We start from the raw sequence: 23,274 nt of genomic DNA on the forward strand, positions 1-23,274 counted from the left end.
ACATAAGTAGATCGAGATAAAGCATGGCATAGTAACATTTACATATGATACAAAACTTTTCAATTTTCTTTTCTTCTTCTTTATTGTTTTTTTTTGTGTTTGCGCTGCTTTTCCGCAAGTTCGTTAATGGGGTGGTGGGGGTGGTCTGTGGGTTGGTGAGGAACACGTTAGTCGAGAGAGTAGCAAAACATGCCAACAGAACAACTGCAGAATTGGAGTACGAAAGAAACTCTCCGCTTACCTCTACTTCGCTGTATGCTCCAAATTGTAAATCACATATTATACAGACACACACACACACACACACACGGAGATATTAACTCACACACACACACACACTGAGACATGCACAGATTGAAAATAGCGTAGCATTTATTGATTGCATTTAATTCATTTAAATGGACCGATTCAATTGATTTAATCGATGAGAGCCAATGTGCAGCATCTGCCACAGACAAATTTGTTTTTGTTTTTATTTTTGTTTTTGTTTCGTGCATCATTTCATGGTGTTAATCGAGCTGAAATTTTATTGATGGCAATTTATGGCGTTCATGTGAAATAATTTACACCCCACTTTTCAGCGTTCGCCATTTCCCTTTTTTTTTTTTTGCATTTTCTTTGAACGCAATTTAACGAAATTGATGCGAAATTGGAGAACAGAAAACGCTTCACTGAGCAGTTGGTATAATATGGAAAGAGTATTACAATAATCTACACTTACCTGCTCTCAATTGTAATACAAATATCTATTTTACAGAAATAAAAATAATACAAAGTGTACACAAAAATATTTGCAGATTTTATTTTGGAAAAAAATTTAAACTAACTACTCGAAAAACTACAGCTACAAAAGGTGTTAAGTAGAAGATTAAAGTATTTTTAAACTTAGTAAACAAAAAAACAGTGTGTAGTGCAGTGTAGAAAAGTGCCAAGAGTTGTGTAGCAGTTCAGTGTAGCAGTGTTCAGTAGAGTGGGTAAAATTTTTTTTTTGCGAAAAAGTAGTTATCAAAATCGTAATCTACGTTGAATTCTAAGAAGAATTGCCCATGAATTAATGGATCTAAAATCGATATGGAGCTTCCGCTTTTTAAAGAGAAATTTAAGTGTTATTTTATATGGGTAACTGTCTGTTTCAAAAATATATAAAAACTGCTGCGTGCTTTTAGGCGCTTGTATTTCTATAATTTATTAATAATAAGCTATTATTGCCTTCTTACTTGTCCAAACCAACTAATTCTTATCTATAAATTTTTTTAAATTTTTTTTGAGGTTAGTTCCACCTAACAGACAAGTACCCATATAAATAACACATACTATATCTTTAACTGCTTCTTAAAATGTGAAAGATTAAAAAAAATTATTGATTTTAGAGTCTAAAATTTAGACCCATGGTTTCTTGGACATTTCTTCTTAGAATTCATCGTAGATTAGGATTAGTGAATTTTTTTTTACTCCACACAAATTGACGCACTCTAGTGTTCAGTTTTCACTGCGTCACGCAGTCATTGCAACTGACAGCTGGCGCCTCAGTGGGCGTTGTGGGCGTGGCGCGTACCTTTGGCTCGGATTTGCCACGGAACAGCGTCCAGCGGCTGCCAAAGAAGCCACATGAGGTGGTTTTTTTGGCAGGTTCAGCATTGTGGCTGGGACTTGGACATGAACTTGAACTTGAACTGGGAGCAGCTTGCTCTATGGTCATGTGGCCCAGGGAAGCCTGTATGCTTTGGGGATGCAGCACGAGATCGGTGCGCACACGTTGCACGTGTCGACCATCATAGTTCTCCACCCGAATGATGGGCGTGGCACGTGCCCCATCTGGCACATTGACACGGAAATGCGGCTGCAAGGATTGACAATTGCGTTGCCGTCGATGGCGCCACAGATGCGGCTTCAGGCTGGACCAATGGAACAGATGACTGGACCGGACTGGACGTTCTGCGGGCAACAGATCACGCACCAAATCGGGCGCCACTTGAGAGGCAACTTGGTCAAGATATAAGCTGGAATTGTTATGGTCTGTATGGTTATTGTTGTTGTTGTTGCTGTTGTTGTGCGGAGGTGTGCTGACATAGAACTTGGTACGGGTGCGGGAGACACGCAAACTACTCGTCTTCCATGCATCGTGCAGGGTTCGGATGCCGGGCAAGCGTGCGAGCAGATGGATGTGGTCATAGGAGGCTGACAACATACCTGCACGCTCATCCTGATACTCATCGTCATCGGAGGACTCTAACCGGTCCTCCACCAGCGATGTCTGACGCGACAGACCCTTTAAATGTTGCAGTTGTTGTTGCAGTTGTTGCAAGTTGCAAGTTGTGTAAGCGAACAGAGACGAAGCCAATAAATGTCAACATAAAATAGAAATCAAATGAATATGAAATGATGAGAACGCGTTCTACAAAAAGCCAACAAGTGCGTGCTTTGGACACGCCCACATCCCTAGGACTATATACAGTTGCTCCAAAGACCTGGAACTTAAAAGGCTTACCGCATTGTGTCGTCGTCTTGGCGGCGAACGTTTGTTCCACAACGCCTCCAGTTGATCAAAGTGCTGGGATTGGGCGAGAGCCGCCTGCTCGGGTCCCAGATTTGCCTGCGAGGCACCAGTCTTGGTCTCGGCAATCTTGGAGATCTCCTCCATGCTGGCCGAAACACTGAAGCGTCGCTTCAAGCGCTCATCCACCTGGGCCATCATCACGGACGAGGTCAAATGTCCATATTTCTTCTGCCAGGTGTACGTGTCCAGGGAGACTTCCTTCTTCAGCAGCCGCTTCATCTGCCGCTTGGGGCCCTGCGGTCGCAAGTCTGTCCACGAAAAGGAGCAACCAAAAGTCAGCTTAAATAGGAGTCAAGTTTAGCAAATGGAGTTTTACCTTCTACGTCTTTGCTGGGACCTGAATACGTGGGCAGCTTCACATACTGTGCCGGCGTATTGTGCAGACAGATGACGGGCAAATTGTAGCTATCGATGAGCTGGACAAGCACACGTGATACCTCCAGGCTGATGTCAAAGTGGGTGAAGGGCACGTGCATCTGCAGCGAAGTCAATGCCAATCCACGTTTCGTTTCCCAAACAATCAGGGTCTTGTCATCGCTGCCAGAGACAGCCGTGGAACCTGCCAGGAGAAAAGAAATTCAGAATTCCCATAAGACTTTTAAAAAATCAGTTAAATATTAGAAACAATAGATATGCCAAATTCCGAAAACTGAGCCGAGTCGATATAGCCATGTCCGTCTGTCCGTCCGACCGTCCGTATGAACAAAGGATCTCAGGGACTATAAGAGCTAAAGTAACTTTGTCAAATCTCAACCGATTTCCAAGCGGAATGTAGTTATGATCATGATTTGGCCCTTAAATTGATTCTGCATTTAAAAATTGTGCACTCAAACAATTTCATTATTTTCGAGTACAAGCCAACCATTACTCATAATTTGTATACTAACCCCTTACCATTTTTTCAAAAACTTTGATATCTCATAACTTAGTCAAAACTCAACCGATTTTCATGCGGAATATCATTTTCTTCATGTTTTAGCCAGCAAATTGATTCTCCATTTAAATTTTGTACACGTAAAAATTTTCATTATTTTCGAGTATAAGCCAACCATTACTCATAATTTGTATACTAACCCCTTAACCATTTTTTCAAAAACTTTGATATCTCATAACTTTGTTAAAACTCAACCGATTTTTATGCGGAATATCATTTTTTTCATGTTTTGGCCCGCAAATTGATTCTTTATTTAAATTATGTACCCTTAAAAAATTTCATTATTTTCGAGTACAAGCCGTCTATTACTCATAATTTGTGTACTAACCCTTAAAATTTTTTCAAAAACTTTGATATCTCATTACTTTGTCAAAACTTAACCGATTTTTATGCGGAATATCATTTTCTTTATGTTTTGGCCCCCAAATTGATTCTCCATTTAAATTTTGTACACTTAAAAAATTTCATTATTTTCGAGTATAAGCCAACCATTACTCATAATTTGTATACTAACCCCTTAACATTTTTTCAAAAACTTTGATATCTCATAACTTTGTCAAAACTCAACCGATTTTTATGCGGAATATCATTTTCTTCATGTTTTGGTCCCTTAATTGATTCTGCATTTAAATTTTGTACACTTAGAAAATTTTATAATTTTCGAGTATAAGCCATCAATTACTCATAATTTGTATACTAACCCTTAACCATTTTTCAAAAATTTGATGTCTCATAACTTTGTCAAAACTTAACCGATTTTTATGCCGAATATCATTTTCTTCATGTTTTGGTCCCTTAATTGATTCTGCATTTAAATTTTGTACACTTAGAAAATTTTATAATTTTCGAGTATAAGCCATCAATTACTCATAATTTGTATACTAACCCCTTAACCATTTTTCAAAAATTTGATGTCTCATAACTTTGTCAAAACTTAACCGATTTTTATGCCGAATATCATTTTCTTCATGTTTTGGCCCCCAAATTGATTCTCCATTTAAATTTTGTACACTTAAAAAATTTCATTATTTTCGAGTATAAGCCATCAATTACTCATAATTTGTATACTAACCCCTTAACATTTTTTCAAAAACTTTGATATCTCATAACTTTGTCAAAACTCAACCGATTTTTATGCGGAATATCATTTTCTTCATGTTTTGGTCCCTTAATTGATTCTGCATTTAAATTTTGTACACTTAGAAAATTTTATAATTTTCGAGTATAAGCCATCAATTACTCATAATTTGTATACTAACCCCTTAACCATTTTTCAAAAATTTGATGTCTCATAACTTTGTCAAAACTTAACCGATTTTTATGCCGAATATCATTTTCTTCATGTTTTGGTCCCTTAATTGATTCTGCATTTAAATTTTGTACACTTAGAAAATTTTATAATTTTCGAGTATAAGCCATCAATTACTCATAATTTGTATACTAACCCCTTAACCATTTTTCAAAAATTTGATGTCTCATAACTTTGTCAAAACTTAACCGATTTTTATGCGGAATATCATTTTCTTCATGTTTTGGTCCCTTAATTGATTCTGCATTTAAATTTTGTACACTTAGAAAATTTTATAATTTTCGAGTATAAGCCATCAATTACTCATAATTTGTATACTAACCCCTTAACCATTTTTCAAAAATTTGATGTCTCATAACTTTGTCAAAACTTAACCGATTTTTATGCCGAATATCATTTTCTTCATGTTTTGGTCCCTTAATTGATTCTGCATTTAAATTTTGTACACTTAGAAAATTTTATAATTTTCGAGTATAAGCCATCAATTACTCATAATTTGTATACTAACCCCTTAACCATTTTTCAAAAATTTGATGTCTCATAACTTTGTCAAAACTTAACCGATTTTTATGCCGAATATCATTTTCTTCATGTTTTGGCCCCCAAATTGATTCTCCATTTAAATTTTGTACACTTAAAAAATTTCATTATTTTCGAGTATAAGCCATCAATTACTCATAATTTGTATACTAACCCCTTAACATTTTTTCAAAAACTTTGATATCTCATAACTTTGTCAAAACTCAACCGATTTTTATGCGGAATATCATTTTCTTCATGTTTTGGCCCCCAAATTGATTCTCCATTTAAATTTTGTACACTTAAAAAATTTCATTATTTTTGAGTACAAGCCGTCTATTACTCATAATTTGTATATTAACCCCTTACCATTTTTTCAAATACTTTGATCTCTCATAACTTTGTCAAAACTCAACCGATTTTTATGCGGAATATCATTTTCTTCATGTTTTGGTCCCTTAATTGATTCTGCATTTAAATTTTGTACACTTAGAAAATTTTATAATTTTCGAGTATAAGCCATCAATTACTCATAATTTGTATACTAACCCTTAACCATTTTTCAAAATTTGATGTCTCATAACTTTGTCAAAACTTAACCGATTTTTATGCCGAATATCATTTTCTTCATGTTTTGGTCCCTTAATTGATTCTGCATTTAAATTTTGTACACTTAGAAAATTTTATAATTTTCGAGTATAAGCCATCAATTACTCATAATTTGTATACTAACCCTTAACCATTTTTCAAAATTTGATGTCTCATAACTTTGTCAAAACTTAACTGATTTTTATGCCGAATATCATTTTCTTCATGTTTTGGCCCCAAATTGATTCTCCATTTAAATTTTGTACACTTAAAAATTTCATTATTTTCGAGTATAAGCCATCAATTACTCATAATTTGTATACTAACCCTTAACATTTTTCAAAACTTTGATATCTCATAACTTTGTCAAAACTCAACCGATTTTTATGCGGAATATCATTTTCTTCATGTTTTGGCCCCCAAATTGATTCTCCATTTAAATTTTGTACACTTAAAAAATTTCATTATTTTTGAGTACAAGCCGTCTATTACTCATAATTTGTATATTAACCCCTTACCATTTTTTCAAATACTTTGATCTCTCATAACTTTGTCAAAACTCAACCGATTTTTATGCGGAATATCATTTTCTTTATGTTTTGGCCTCCAATTTATTCTACATTTCAAGTTTATTCATTTAATTTTTTTCAACCTTATATTGGTTTCTTGTCCTTCCTTAAGAAATTCTTAAGGAAATATTTGTAATTTGTATGGAGTACAGTGACTCAGATAGGAATTTCTCAAATTTACTCACCATCTGCGGAAACTTTCACCCCAATGACAGCTCCCAGATGACCAGCAAGGGTGTGCACCTCCTCGCCAGTGAGCAGATCCCAGATAATGAGATTCATATCCTTCGAACCGGAGATGACTTGTGTTTTATTGGTCACGGAGACGGCCACACAGGTGACTGCATCGCTGTGACCCACGAGGACTTGGCTCAATTTGCCGCCCACGGACTGCCAGACCTTGAGGGACATGTCCCTGGAGCCAGTTATAATGTGCATACTGTCCGCACTGATCTCAAAGCAGGTGATTTCATCCGAATGCGATACGGAGAACTTCTCATCCTCCTGGGTAAGTGACCAGATCTTGAGAGTGTTGTCGCCATTGGTGGAGACAGCGAAGCGCATGTTATTGGTGGCAGCGAGACTCTTGTAGGGACCCTGTATAGTCTGGAGTACATTGCCCGAGTCGGCCATCCAGACGAGCATCATGGACTCGCGATCCGTGGAGATGACACGCAGTGAGTCCATTAATACCACCAGCTGCATCACTGGCGCTGCATGACCCTTGAACGTATGATTAATCTCGCCCAGCGCCAGAGTCCACACCTGAACCAAACGATCATCTCCACCGGTGACCAGAAATTCACCATTCGGTGCAAATTTCAGGCAGTTAACCACACAGGTGTGACCCTCCAGAGTGCTCTGATATTCCGGCGTATTGATCCGCATCATATGAACATTTCGTCCCGAGGCGATGGCCAATTGCTGAGAGTCTCGCGACAGATCGAAGCACGTGATCGGGGGCAATGTGGTGGAGGGGGAACGTTGTGCCTGTGTGTGCCTCTTCAGGCTACGCTTGCGGCGTGGATGGCGCGAGTACGGATTCACATAGAGCTCCTCATTGCGGAACGAGTAGAAGGTTATCTTGTTGCCACCGACGGTGATCAGGAAATCATCATTGTCCATGGCATAAACGGCTGTCACGGGACCCGGATTCGGTGGCATCGAACGCACCAATTTGCCCGAGTGCATATCGTAGATGAGAGCCCTCGTATCCTCACAGCCGACCACACAACGCTGACTGTCCTTGCCAATGGACATGGTGCGTATCTATGGAAATTTGGTTAACCAACTGATTAAACCGCAACCTGTAGCAGTTTCTCGACTTACCTTCGATTTGTGGCCCTTCAGTGTGTGCAGCTCCTTGCCCGTGGCCAAAGTGCGCACATATAGTGCATTATCCTCGCAGAGTGCCAGCAGAAATACCTGAAATTACACAAGCCACATAGCATACAATGCACATTAAATGCAATTAATTTGGCATTTTCAACGCTATTTTAACGCATTCCCCGCCATTTGACGCTGACAAAGGCTTAACTTTCATTCCGACTCCTGTCACTACCACTTCCCACTTCCACTGCCACATCCACTTGCCCTGAATGCCCATATCCAATCAAATATTAATAAATTGCATTCCACAATTGCGGAGCTCAACATTTTTTAACTCCACACTGAGAAAAATGATGGCAAAATTAATGTAGCCCCCACAAATCGTGGCTGTTAATTGTAGTTATATGAGGCAGACTTTTTGAAATCATAAAAATATTAAATTGCTGAAGAAAAGTATAACAAGATTTAATGGTAATTCACTCAAAAAATATATATTGTGCATAATGTAATGAACTTAAGCTAGGCAACTTTTCAAATGCATACTTTATTTAAACTAACACACAGATTTAATTTTATATTTAATTTTCCAAGACGTCGTCTTTACTCACGAAGAAATTATCTTAGGTATGTTGTGTTCAAATTTCAAGTTTGCACCTCTAACGGTTTGGCCTGTACAATGCTCAGTCAGTGAATGAATGAATGTATGAGGACAAAGAGATTTATATATATAGATTTGCTTTTATTTGTATACTTTGTAAGCCCATAGTTTGTTTATAGTGAAAAAGTATAAAATAAATAAGAAATTCAATGCTCAGTCAGTGAATGAATGTATGGGGACAAAGACATTTAACTATTTATGTTTATAATAAATAAGTATATAATAAATTAGAAACTCAATAAACAAACAGATAGATAAAATAAAATAATTCATTAAGACAATGGCTTAAGCATAAGCTAATGAACTAAAGTTTAAACTACTTTTTAAAAACATATTAAAGTTGTATTTACTAAAACGCTTCTTATCTCACGATGAAATTATCTTAGGTATGTTGTGTTCAAATTTCAAGGTCGCACCTACAACGGCTTGGCCTATACAATGCTCAGTCAGTGAATGAATGTATGAGGACAAAGACATTTATATATATAGATTAGACTTAACGCAAAATCAATTTTATTTTTATACTTTGTAAGCTCTTAGTTTGTCTATGATAAATAAGTATAAAATAAATACAAAATTTAAAAAATAAACAAACAGACAGATAAAATAAAAAATGCATTAAGCATAAACTACTTTTAAAAAGCACATTAAAGTTGCACTTACTAACTGCATTTGGGGTTAATAAATTTTTAACTGTGTGTGTCAGGTTGGCTGCAATTTTTCAAGTAAAGTCGGGAAATTGAAAAAGCCAAAAGCAACAACGAGTAGAGACGAAACGCGGCGAGACGAGTCGAGTGGCAAATAGCAGGGACATTGTTGTTGGGGCCATTGCAACATTTCAATTTTCAAGGGAAAATGTCTGGAATACGACAGGAAAGAATGCGCCGCTCTAGCGGGAGACAGAGGGGGAGAGAGGGGGCTAAAGGAAGGACTTATGCTAGGGATCTTGAACATTGGGAATTTAGCGTGCCACAGGGCCATCAGGATGTGAGTTAAAGTGTAAGAAAGTTGATTTCCGTTTGCCATTTAACATTTGCCATTTGTCACACGGCTGTCCAGGCCAAAAAAATGTCAGTTGGCATTTATCAAGGACTTGCCGTGTAAGTGGCTAGCTAACCACACTTGCACACATAAATAAAAAGATACATAATATATAGAAATCTCTTTTCATTTGTGTGTGTATGTTTTGTATGCCCTAAAAATTACATTTCAATTTGGGTCTGGAAAAATTTCATTTTTTTTCTACTTTTTTTGTTGCCGCTTTTGGGCATGTCTAAGAAACATTTGTGGTGTGACGGCTTGTTATCAGCAGCAATTTGGCAACGTGCTTATGGCCAATTTGTTCAATTTTCGGCACTTTTGTTTAATGCGATAAGCCAAATTTGGTTATGCTTTTGGCTTTAAATGCGTTCGCTTGCGGCATTGTTGGAAAATCAAGTTAGAGCGAGAGAAATATGACTATCTAATTGCCAGTAGCGAGTGTGTGTGCAGGTGTGTGTGTGTGTGTGTGTATGGTGTTATTCGAGCAGCAAATTGCAAGGACATGAACAGGTTTTGATACGCGAGCGTCTCTAATATCAGCGTGCTGTTATCAATGGCGCCACACAAAGAGCAAAGCAGGAATACGAGGAATACGAGGAATACGAGTCTCCTGTCAGACATCAGTCAGTTATTGTCAATGTAATTGGAGACTAGCATTCTCCTCCTACCGCCCTCTAATGCTTTAGGGAGCCTCTCGATGTGATATTAAAGTGACACAAAGACGACATTCCCGACTTTGTTGTCGATTTATAGCAATAGATAGAATGGCAACAAACAGCAATTGAAGTGTGAGCAACTGGCAAGCAATTCAAGGACACTCTCTCTTTCTCTTTCTCTCACTTTTAGCACTTGACGTAAGGCAGCTCCTGGCTGAATTGCTCCTCCACAGTTGTCATTGACAAAACGACTTCGTTTTGCTTATGTTGATATTGTTTTGCGTGCTAAATTGCTGCTAAGTATGCAATACATATTGATAGACACACACATACCAACACCAACACACACACACACACAGACACTTATACAAAATGGTGGAACCTTGTCGCCTGGTCGCTGGTATTCTTTTATCATGCTGATTGACAACAAAGGATTTGCGTCGTAATGCGGATCTTCTAAGCCAAAATCACTTATTAGAATCAACCCTCCAACCCCCCTTTAGCTTCCTCACATTCCCCTACAGTTCCCTCAAGTCCCCTAAAGTCCCCTACAGTCCCCTACAGTCCCCTATAGTCCCCTACAGTCCCTACAGAGCTTAAAGCGTTGTCACATCTTTCAGCTTTATCTGCTGTATCTTTAACTACAAAGTATATTGTATATTGTATCTAAAAAATTCAGCTTTAAAGTGTGCACACAACAAACACTGAAAGCTGAGATGGAACATTGAATAGAAAAAATGGGATGAGTCTTTGCTAGTCCTTTACATGTACATAAACAGAAAGGAAGAGAAATACAATAGATAAACCAAATAGAGAGGGTTAAGAGGGAAGAGCTTGCTCTTTTTTTTTTTCTGTATTTTCATTTTAAGCCAAGTGCTTTAAAAGTTGAATATTTAAAGTTGCAGCTTAGCAGCTGGCATTTAAAAAAAATACATATTTTAATTAAATTGAAGGAAAAATGTCGACCTCTATTAAAAAGATTTTTTTTTAATAAATTGCTGACCAATTACAAGTTGTCTTATTGGTTACAAATTTTAATTATTTTCCTTTGTATCTTATTAAAATTTTTTAATTAAATTTCGCTGTTGGTGACCAATTAAACAAGTCATTTTTATTCGGTATACATTATAATTATTGTATTTCTTTTTGAATTTATTCCAATTGAATGCTTTATTGAGTTACATTTACAAGCATTAATTGGAGATTTATGAATACCACAAAAAAATCAATTTATTTTTAATAAATGTAGTTGATACTAAAGTAAAGCCTTAGGGAAGTCAGAAAATGTTGTAATAAAAGGACGAAGGCAGTCAAGGAAAGCAAATCGTATTTCAAGTTATGTGTAAGTCAAGTAAATCAACTAGTTGTATTTATATTTATATGATTAATGATTTCTTAGCATTGCACAGACATCGTAAGTGAAAGTGATTTGTCAAATATATATCAAATATAACAAATATATATCAAATATATGCATTAACTTACCGAATTCCATGATATATCGATGCGTAGCACTGGACTCGTCATTTGCATGGTATTGAGTAGCGTATAGTTCTCCAGATCCCAGACGCATATGTTCTTGTCCTGGCTGGCAGAGATGAGGACATCACAGGCGCCAGCCACCAGGATACCACTAACTGGGCCACGATGAAAGGTAATCCGATGTTGCTGCAATTTGCAATGGAGACAGACAGGCAGACGGATGAGTTTATTATTGAGAATGCAATACGCTTTTATGGTTCGATAAAAATAAACCTTCAACTTAATGGTATTAGGTGAGAAGAGCAGAGTAAGAGGAGGAGAGGGGAAAGCGGGGGAGATCCTTGCGTGACACAAGTGACGTTGTCGCTATCGTAGTTCTTGTTTTTATGTTACTCTCAGTGTGAGTGTGTCGCATTTTGTATGCATTAAGTTAATTACCGCTTGGCATGCGATGTTGACAATGCCACAAAGCGTGCTGTGGATAGTGTGTGGGTGTGTGTGTGTGTGTTGGTATGGAGGCATGGGGGAGTGCCAACTGCCGAAAGTCACACAAAAATGCCAAAACTTTGATAAATTACCCAAACTTTTAAATGCCAAAAGCAGCGACTATGTACAGCACGGCGTATACGTAATGTTGTAATTAATTTAATAAGCGCCTGTAATACTCAACGCTCGACATGTGCGTCTGTTTTTTGGTCTGACAAGTCACGCACACACACAAAAAGCAGAAGAAGACGAGAACTCAGCTGCACTTGATGCCAACAATTGGCTTTAAAATATGACAGACAGCAGAAATGGCAGGAGAGGTGAGGAAGCGGATGAGGTAGGACCAGGCAAGTGGCAATAAATCTAATTTATATGTATGTCAACATGCGGCGTTGACGCCCACAAACATGGCTACAGTAAACACACAACAAACGTCGACACCCAAGGACAATTCCGAGGCACTTTATATGCAAACATTGCATTGTAGTTAATCACAGTTTAATATGCCTGTGTGTGTGTGTAGTGTGTGTATGTATTAATGTGTGACTGCGAAATTTCAGCTTAATATGATATATGACACGGACACAGTGAGACGCTTTCGGCTCGACTGCGTCAGGCCTCTGCATAATCCCCTCCTGAATCTCCTCCACACTTGTCAGACGCAAATTCATGTTTAAATAGCCACAAATGATTGAAGTTGCGTGAACGACAAGCAGTTACTCTGTAGCGTGTGTTGACATGGCTATAACTCCATTAGGTTGCAGCTACAGTAAAACTCGAACATATTGCACATTTTTATGTTTTATAAATCAACTTAAAAATAATAAAATATAAAATTTCACTGGATTTCAGTAAAGCTGTTTTACATTTAATTAAAGCTCTTTAAAGTTCGCTTAAGCGTAGATTTACTGTATTAATAAAATGCAGCATTTCAAAAAATGTAAGCTAATTTAATAAATATATAATAAATACAAAAGCATAAATCATGGTGACTAATCGTAATATGAATATTAAAACTTTTTCCATATAGGGTAATTTTTCTTCGTTGGTGTTTGCCAAGCTCACACACACGAGCACACATGCTCACACACACACACACACCGCTTTTGACCTCGTCTGTAATGGCTTTTTGGGTCTCGGAATTATGTAAATTAATGTGGTTTACTTTATGCGGTTCGCGTCGCGTTTTTACAATTTTGGCAACAGCAAAACGCATTTCACGTTTGCAATTCAATTTTGGGGCCAAAATGCATTTCATAAAATAGAATAGGCCAAATGGAAAATGGAGATAATTAGCCGTTGGATTGTAATTCGATTTCAATTAGGATACATTTGGTGGATACACAAATGTTGCTCACCAATTTGCCGCTGGCCAGGTCAGTGATGGCAATTGTTGCATCCTCGCTGCTGCTGATGATAAGCGTGTTATTGACACCAGCTGCCACAGCTGTCACTGGAGCAGTGTGCGCGCTAGAAGGGGGAGAGAGAGAGAGAGAGGGTAAGAGAAATGAGCGCATTAATAGTGAAAGCAGAGATTCAATAGGAATACTAGCCATAAAGGCTGTAGTCGAAATCCCGACCATAAAATACCAGTTACTTATTTCAATATATTATTTTTTTTTTTTGATTGAATCAAAATTTACAATTTTATAACAATATATGTAGTTCTCTAGATTTATGTTTCACCAAACGTATGATCAATATATGTTAAAGTACTTTATAGAAATTACTACCTAAAAAAACTACTGCATACTTTTGGGTGCTTGTATTGAATTAATTATTAATAACTTTGGTTAGCTATTACTGCCGTTTAACTAGTCCAATCTTGCTGCGATTAAGTGAGATAATAGATAATAATAATAAAAAACGTAAATTGCCATAAAAAACGCATTATCTTAAAAACTGTGGGTGTGGTGGTCAAAAATTTCAAATAAAAAAAACTAGCCCAATTTGGTTGCTCTGTCTGTTATAGTTTCTGAGATCTAGGTGCTCACACAGACTGACAGACGGACAGACTGACAGACGGACATGGCTATATCGACTTGGCTGATCAAGAATATATAAACTTTATACGGTCGAAGATGCATTCGTGTCCCTGTTGCATAAATTTCAACGAACACAGTATACCCTTTAACTTATTTTGTAAGTAACGGGTATAATAACAGAGGGTGAGAAGGAGAGAGGAGTCTACTTACTTAATGTGCACTCGTCGCTCGCGCAAGGACACGTGCCAGACATTGACGGTGGCATCCTCGGAGCCGGTCAGCAGCAGTTGCGATTGTTGGGGCGCCACCAGGAGGCACGTGACTGCCGCTGTGTGTCCTGTGTGTGTGTGTGTGTGCAAGTGCCACAAGTCGCATGATTAGCTCGCCTAATGCCTCACCCATTATAAACTTACCCTTGTATGTGTGCTCCAGCGAGTTGCTCATTATGTGCCACTGTTGCACATCGCCCGAATTGGTGGCAAGTATCAGATGCTGCTTCGATGGCGCCACACAAACGGCGCGTATCACGCCCGTCCCGCTCACCGTCATGTTGCGTATCTGGGAGGGCAGCGGGGCGGGCAGCCAGCCCGTTAATGGCACTAGCAATGGCACCGCATAGCCATCACACCAGGCGGTGGCCGATCTAACGGTCATGCTCAGCAGCGAGTTATCATCATCATCATGCTCACCAATGGGTCGCAGCCAGGAGATAAGCTGTGAGCCCAGCTGCATGGGATCCCTGGTAAGGACATCGCTCGACTTGCGTATCGTATAATAGATGAGTTCGATATCTCTATCCAGTATATAGCAGCGTACGTGCTCGATTAGACAACGCAGATAGCTAATAGATACCGTTTGCACCTGAAAGTATGCAACACAATATGCATTTAACACATAAACTAGAATATCACGTATACGCCGCATATACGGGCTACTTGATTAAGTTTACATTCAGTTGACTTAATTTTATCGCTAGTTAAATTTCTTGCAAATTTGCTAACTACAACAATGCAATTACTGGTTCTTGGCAATTTAATGACAAAATTGTTTGCTTAAATATGTATATATATAGTATATTCTGTTAATATTGCAAAGTTGCAGCACTTGCAGAAACTACTTTGACCTTTAGCTGGCGTTGTCTGGCAAAATGTTAATTAAATCAGGTTGCAGCTGCTTCCCTTTCTTCTTTTTGCAACTGCTGTTGCACTTGTATGCATTCGTCTAATTGAAAAGCAGTTCAGTTCTCTAATAAAGTTGGCAATAAACTGAGGGATGCTTCACAACGTATGCTATTATTTACAGCTGAAGCATTTTAATAAAATTCATTTTAAATATTACCTCAAATTTCACAAAAAAAAAGTTCTGATAACAGTTGTGCGTTTTCTCTTTTTTTTCGCAAACTGTAACTGAGTTTTTCGCATGAAATGCAACTGTTCGGATTTTAAATTTATGGTTCTATGCATTTTTCAGCTGTCAGACGGTGATAAATTTTCTATGGAATATCAAAAGTTTTGTTAAATCCATTTCATTTGGCAACTCGAAAGCTGCTTAAATAATCATGAATTGCAATTTAGCGAGGAAACTCATTACGAACAACTTTCATAATGAATGACATCGTTTTAAACAATTAAGCGGCAAATGAGCTGTCAGCTGTCCAAGTTAAGTCCACATTTCCAACTCTATCTCTGATTTGGTCTTTTACTTGCTTTCGCTGTGTTTTAAATATTTTTCTATGGTCACATCTCTGTTGCATAATCTGATTAAATCATGGAAGAAAGAACAATTTCAGTTTGAGTAAAACTCAATTTGCGAATAAAAATTGTTTATAAATTAAATTTGCTAAGACTACGTTTTGAGTTTTGTGATTTAAAGAGTCTATTAAATTTTCATTTTTAAACGAAATTGAGCTTGAATTAAGCATATATTATTCAATCAAATTATTTATTTATGTAAAGCACAAATAAGTTAATTTGGAGTGCTTAAATTTAATTCAATTGGCTTATCTGTCTATAACTTCGAAAAAAAAAAAATATATTTAAAAAGTTTCTAGTTCAATTAAACTACTGAATTCGAAAAATTTTCCCCAGGTCTGAGAAAATAATGGCTAAAACATATATGGCTAAAAGTTTAAATTTTTTCTAATTGAGAAAATAGTTGGATAAGTTTTAAAATGTGGAAAATTTAAAGAACATGGGTGGATATGGAAGTCAGGACTATATTGTTAATAGTTAAATATATAGAGCATACACTACACAACTTTCATATATATTTATAACTTATTCTCAACTTATTTCCCAAAGCTAAATTATGTTTTCCATTAATAACATCTTCTAAACTTTCTTACCTAGAGAGTTGCAGATAAAATCAGTACTCATAAAAAAGAAAGCTTTTTTATGGAATTTAATTGTCTATTTAAGTTAACAAGACAAGTTCAGTTACACAATTTGTTAGCTGTTTGTTGTTTTGTGTGCCGACAATGAACCGAATCGTGTAGATTGCAAGTCATTCTGAATAGTTGCTAAACTAATTTCCGGCAAAACAGACTAATTGCAAATGCTCGTTAGAATTGACGCTGCGGGGATAAAAGACACGTAGCAGGAAGATGAGGAATAATGTTGTCGACTTACCGCCGCAAGCAGGAAATCAAAATTGCAGACTGCGATTTGCTTGAAGCGAGTTGTGTCATCGGAGCGCATTAGATGATGCCAACTCTCCTCGACGTGCCGCATGCTGTAGGAGACATCGGCAGCAATGGGATTGTAGAAGGTGGATGTGTCGTCGTTGTGGTGCATCGACGATGATTTACGGCCCGCCGACACATTATCCTTCTCCCGTTCCTTGTCCTTGTCCTTGTCCTTATCCTTGTGCGGCTCACGTTCTCTCTCCTTAAGGCTGATGACGGACTTGGTTTCGCTTCTGGTCGAATCATTCTCGAGCGTGCTTTCGTCCTCATCCTGTGGAAAGAACAAATTGGCCAGCTCCATGTGCAGGCTGCGTGTACTTTCCACATTCATGTAGCGTCGCTTGGCAACGGCTGCACAGTAGTTGTGGCGCCACTGGATCAACACCTTGCCAGACATTATCTTGTCGTGCAACAGCAGACGTTTATCTAATAAGAAGAAGTAAGAAACATTTACATAACTATTAGAAAATGCGCAACAAGAGGAATAACGTTTTTACAGCACACCGAAGATTTTATTCTACTACAGAACACTGTAGAATTTTGAAAAGGCTTAATAAAGCTTAAAATAAACCTTAGCACTTGGTTCAAGAGAAAATTAAATCCAATGTTTTTTTAAGTTTTTTTAAAGTTTTTTTAATAAAATTTTTTTTTATTATTCTTATAAAAGTTTAAATCTGTAACAGCTCTAAAGCAGCCCAAAAGCAATTGTTAGTGTTAGTAAAAAAAAAAGAAACCATTGCTTTCATTTGTTTAAAAGAATTTGCAGAGATTTGCCAAAAATAAATATTTATTAAATGGAATTTAAATATCTTTAAAATTTATTTAAGATACAAACAGAATTGTTCTAAAATATCAAATCTCTTACACTTAAAGAACACCAACATTTCTTGTTGTTTTCATAAATAGTTGTATTCAAAATCTCTAGAGATATAATAATATATATAATATAAATAAAATTTGAAATTTAGCATTTCATACTTTTTGCTCGAATCATAAGCAAAAAAAAAATTATTGAAAGTTATTATAAATTTTCAAAAACTGTTTAAGTATTGTTCGATTTATGCTTCGACTTTGACTTCGACTTCTTATATTTAAAAAGTCAATGAAAAGGCAAAAGCAAATGAAATAAAAGTTAAGGTAAGCTTTTAAGCGCTGCTTAAAATTAATATTAATAATTGAAATAACATTTATTGTGATTTTTTTTTTTATGGCTTACAAAGGTATTGAAAGAAAATAAAATTTTTCCATTTTTATTAAGCGAATATAAAGATATAATTATTATTATTAAGATATTATAATTGAGCACCCTTTGTGTTATTTTCGTCACTAGCGCGCTCTGCCGTCCGCAGTGATAATTAGTTTAATCAAGTCTCCTAATACTCTTTACTTTTTAAGAGTTAGGTTAGTTCTTTGCCGATAGAATCCAGTTTTTAACAAATATAACTATTTTTAAATACCAGTAACACATAAAATAAAATTAACTAAGGGTATAAAATCAAGTTTTGTTTAGAACGGATTGTAGAGTGGTTTTTAAAGCACTCACCAGTTTTACCTATTATAAAATCAAAGACACTCACCCATTTGACTGTGTATCTTCTTGAAGCTGGCGAAGCTAAAGTGTCCGCTTTGTGTGTCAATCTGTGACTCCGGATCGTCGGTGGGCATGAGTAGCTCCAGCAGCTCCGTCTCGGTCAGGCCGTACTCGGAGCAGGTGATGTAGGCCGCTAAGCTGGCCACCGCCTGTCGGCCATAATCCTGCTCCAGCTCATCGAACTGTTGTTCCATGTAGGCCACAAAATTGACATCATCACCGCATTGCGGTGGTCGTTGCAGCTGTGTGAGATTCGTTTCCAGACTCAAATCAAATTGATATTCGGCTGACTTGAATCGATCGCGTTGCATCGGTGTAAATTTGAGCTGTTCCACGGGCGTTGTGGTGCTGCAGATGATTTGGACATTCCAGGGCAACGAGGTGGGCAGCCAGGACAGGGCGGCGACAATGTCACAGTCCAGAGGATTCAGCAGATGCAGATCATCGATGAAAAGAAAGAGCACATCATTGTTCATATCCTCGATGCGACGCAGCAGATTCTGAAACCAGTTGCTGATGTACAGTGGATCAAAGGACGCATCCTTGGGCAAATAGCCCTCGGGTATGTTGAAGATGATCGAGATTTGTTGGCAAATCACACGCAACAGTTCCAGATTGTAGGCCGAACGGGGCGTGGCCTTTGCAAAGCGTATCACGCGATGCACCCGCGTCGAACTGAACCACCCGGCCACCTGGCCATACAGGGTGCTAATGAGTACACTCTTGCCGCTGCCATGTGCTCCACGTATAAAGTATGGTGCATGACGGCTGCCATTCTTGAAATTCGCCATCAGATTCTGTCGCAGCTGTTGTGGCACCCGCGATTCCAACAGAATCACGTTCTCCGTGAGCTCACGCAGCATTCGCAAGTGTGTGGCATGCTCATGAAAGATTTCCTGAAAATGGCCATATGTATATGTGAACAAAATGCGGTTAAATGGATTCAAAGAGTCCCCAAGCAAATCCCACATTTCACAGGCCATACATCACAAGTCAAGAGTGAGTCCGAGGCGGAGTCCAAGTTCGAGTCCTGGCAGCTTGTCATCAGCAAAGCCATGACCAAAGCCGTTTACTTTGCTGCCAGCACTCGTTTCCTGACCGGAGCATACATATATAGTATAATGCCAAAGTATCATCCGCTACTGTCTGTATCCCTGTCAGTTCTTCCCCCCAACAATCCCCTTGTCAGCTGCCTCAAAGTGTACGTAAGTGACTTTCAGTGTGTGTGTCTGTGTGTCTGTGTGTCTGTGTGTGTGTGTATGTGTGTGTTTGGTCGTAACTTTGTTTACCTGCGCTGCTAACAGTGCCACCTGCTGAGCTGAGCTCTGAGTCTGGTGTCTGTCGCTGTCACTAACATCCTCCAGCTTGTACTCTTTGTCGTGACTGGCAGTGGCATGTTTGCCACTAACAAGTAGTCCTCTAGCTCCCCTCCCCTCCCCTCCTCTCTCCTGGCCTCCCCTCCTGCACGCATGCAGTCGAGGGCTCTCCATCTTCGTCTTAAGCTCTGTCTGAGTTGTCCAGACTCAACTCATGCATACACTGAGCAGCTACAAACTCAACTAGAGTTCAGCGCTTTAAACATGGCTCTCTACAGTTGGAAAATGTGGATACAAGTCGCACTATCTTAAGTTGATTTTCTTCCTTAAAAGTAATATATCTTTTTAAATACATCCTAAATGCGAATTTCAATACAAATTACATATAAACAAGTTTTTTAAGTAATCATTACTTTACTATTTAATAAAATTTAAAATAAAATTTTTAAAGAATATTGTATCTTTTCGCATTTAAATTTGACTTTTTAATTGTTAATAGTTGTTAACTTAATTGTTTGTGTAAATAAATAAATAATAACCAATAAAATAAATTAGTAGTAATAGTTAGTTTTTATTAAGTACTTTACAATTAAATAAAATTTAAAATAAAGTTGTTTGTGAATATTGTATCTTTTCGCATTTAAATTTGACTTTTTAATTGTTAATAGTTGTTAATTTAATTGTCTGTGTAAATAAATAAATAATAACCAATAAAATAAATAAGTGGTAATAGTTAATTTTTATTAATAATTTATTAAATAGATTAAAAAAAATAATATTTTTTTGTGTAAATAAATAAATAGTAACAAAATCACAATACACTTTTGGTAATAATTAATTTTTATAATCAATTTATTGAATATAATAGAATTAAATTAAATTATAAGTAATCCTTTTTAATACATTTATTTAGTTTTGTAATATTTATAATGTTAGTTAAGAAATAATGAAAATAATGAACTTTTAAGTCTTCATATTTTATTTAATTGTTTTGATAAAGTTTTAAAAAACTATATAAATACATTTCAAATATAATTTAAACATTTCAAAATTTGAATAAATATTAAATAGTTGTAAAATTAATTATTTTGGTAGTATTTATTAATTAATTTAATTAATTAATTTATAGGTAAAATTTGTGCTATTATTTGCTGACTAAATCAAAATCTATAAACAAGTTTCTACCCTTCATTTCTGGCAGTGTAAACCAACCCTAATAGCTTTATGAAGTATGCTTCCATTCTGTATTCTGTAAGCTGCTTTGGCTGTGTAAATCTGATTGGTAGAATGCATTTGCTGTGTGGTTTAGCCACTAAATCAATATTGTCACTGAGAAGCTGCGGTCACCGACGAGTACGAATACTTTTGCACTCGCTCTGAGTCTGGCTTGGTTGTGACTTTAAGTGGCACTTTGTGCCAGACAGGCAACTGCAGATGTGTTTGAAGGAGTCCGCTTAATTAGCTTGACATTTTTACTTTTTGCTATTGCTTGCAATTTGATTATAGAAAAGTTGCGTATACGCCATGTTGCAGCTGTAAGAGTGACTTAGACGAGTTTCTGCTTGTTTCTTGTGCAACCTTTTGTGAACGCACACTTTGCATATTTCTTAACAGCAGCGGCTTCAAATGTCATAACATTTTGTCAAAGTGCTGAGCTGGCTGAGAGAAGAGGCAGGAGGAAGGAGGAAGGAGGAGGGAGGGAGGTGCCTTGACTTTAAAGGCATTAAAATGCGGCTGCACTTGGCAAAGAGGGGAGATTGCTTGTACGGAGAGTTGACTGTACGCGTCTGAATGCAGTTTCTGTGTCGTTAAGTGCAAACAGGCACAGTTCGTGTGGGCGCTATCAAGCACATTGCTGCTTGGGGGCGTGGCTGCATTGTACACAAGTGTAAGTGTGTTAATATGTCAGCAGCAATATTGTGTAGCAAGAGTGCAAGTGGAAGTACATGTGGGTGTGGCAGTGGGTGAGGAGTGGGGACGTCCTCTAATGGGGCAGCTGGCACGCTGGAATTACGCGGCGTGTCCTTCGCTTTTTGCCCAAGTTGAAATGTTAAATGCTTTTAACAAAAGCCAACGAGAGGGCGAATGCGAGACCGTGGCAAAACCGGAAGACCGGAAACACCCCACCTCCCGCCCAACCTACCCCCCTCCATGTGCCGTTATTCTCTAGCATCAACAATTTGGGCTACTGCTTAAAGCTGCTGGCATTGAAAACCAAAACCAAACAAAATTCGCCTTGTTTAGGCCACCAAATGAAGATGCCTTGTTATTGGTTTTTTGCTTTTCGTTTTCGCTTTTTTCTTCGTATTATTTTTGGCCAGGTGGCAATTCAATTTCGCAGCTGTGGCAGCAAATATTGAACAGAGAAATTATCGAGATAAATTCAATATAGGCCTGAATAATATATAAATATAAAAGTATACCCAAAAAAAGGTAATATGATATATACGGGCCTTTTTCTAAATTATTTTACATGATTTCTATGGAAAGATACCTTGGGTTTTTTTTTTTAAATTTATATCAGCTTTACATAATTCAATGAAATCAATACGAAAATGAATTTGTGTGTTGTGAATAAAAAAAAATAAATTTAATTAATTAAAAATAAATATAAAATAAAGAGAGTGAAAGATAAGATTTTACCAAATCTAGAGCATCAAATTGTTGGGTCTGTTCCTTTTTTTTCATTTCAAATTTTTAATGAGCTGTTCAACTTTTCACTAAACTAAAGTTAACCTACAAGTCATACTTAACCAATTGCTACTGTACTTTTGCAGGTGGCGTTGTCTACATCTTTTTGGCAATTTCTCTAGGAAACAACTGAACGCATAATTTACTTGTCGAACAAAAACAGTGACGCACATTTAATTAACCTGCCCAAAGCGATTCGTGGGCGTAAACAACAAGAACTGTTTTTCGCATTTCCTTCAAATGTTTGAGCACCTTCCCGATTCCAACAAAAAAATTCGACAAAAAATTTTAGAAATACGAGCCAAGGGTATGGAAACATTTTGCTTCCATTTTTGGCTTTGCCTTTGGCTTTTTGTGGGCTTGTAATTTGCGGAATTAATTTATGACTGTGCTTTATTCTTTTATTCTTCAATGAAGTACATACTTTGCTTAAAGCGAGTAACAATAATTACAGTCATAAGAATAAAGGCAAGACAGAGTCTGCTCTTCAAAATACTTGGAAGAATGTTGAGGAATGAAAAACAAATGCGACTGTCAGGCAAAAGAATAAATTGAATTTAATACTTGTGAAATGAAAAAGTGAAAGGCACTTTGTAGCCTGTCTGTTGTATTAATTGTCCCTTGTCACAACTTTCTTTCTTTACTCACCTGCACAGTCTTTTTCCTCCCCTTGATTACGTCGGGATCATTTGTAATGTGCGCCTCGATTAGCAGACGAAGCTTGTCGGTGACTTTATTCTTGAATTTACTTAAATATGCTTCATGGTCCTCGTTGTCTGGATCGATGGCCTCGCTGCTGGCGCTGCCGGGCACACTGCAATTACAATTACAACAATTACAACAATAATAATTATTATAATACAAACAATTACGAGTATGT

The 23,274-nt window shown here is 37.2% G+C and overlaps 1 protein-coding gene across 1 annotated transcript in view; it reads right to left on the reverse strand.

Moving 5' to 3' along the window:
• Positions 1–778: 778 nt before the first annotated feature.
• The window catches only part of LOC117784554 (NACHT domain- and WD repeat-containing protein 1), a 43,649-nt gene continuing 21,153 nt past the window's right edge, over positions 779–23,274 (reverse strand). The window contains exons 7-18 of the mRNA XM_034622311.1: positions 23,043–23,208; positions 18,374–19,283; positions 16,741–17,222; positions 14,527–14,974; positions 14,324–14,450; positions 13,487–13,598; positions 11,646–11,828; positions 7,806–7,901; positions 6,662–7,745; positions 2,874–3,116; positions 2,489–2,805; positions 779–2,269 (exon numbers count right to left, since the gene is read on the reverse strand). Coding sequence (XP_034478202.1) covers positions 1,487–2,269; positions 2,489–2,805; positions 2,874–3,116; positions 6,662–7,745; positions 7,806–7,901; positions 11,646–11,828; positions 13,487–13,598; positions 14,324–14,450; positions 14,527–14,974; positions 16,741–17,222; positions 18,374–19,283; positions 23,043–23,208 — 4,951 coding nt within the window. The 3' untranslated portion in view covers positions 779–1,486. The remainder of the gene's footprint in view (positions 2,270–2,488; positions 2,806–2,873; positions 3,117–6,661; positions 7,746–7,805; positions 7,902–11,645; positions 11,829–13,486; positions 13,599–14,323; positions 14,451–14,526; positions 14,975–16,740; positions 17,223–18,373; positions 19,284–23,042; positions 23,209–23,274) is intronic.

This window comes from Drosophila innubila (genome assembly GCF_004354385.1).
Source record: "Drosophila innubila isolate TH190305 chromosome 2R unlocalized genomic scaffold, UK_Dinn_1.0 1_C_2R, whole genome shotgun sequence".
Taxonomy (NCBI): domain Eukaryota; kingdom Metazoa; phylum Arthropoda; class Insecta; order Diptera; family Drosophilidae; genus Drosophila; species Drosophila innubila.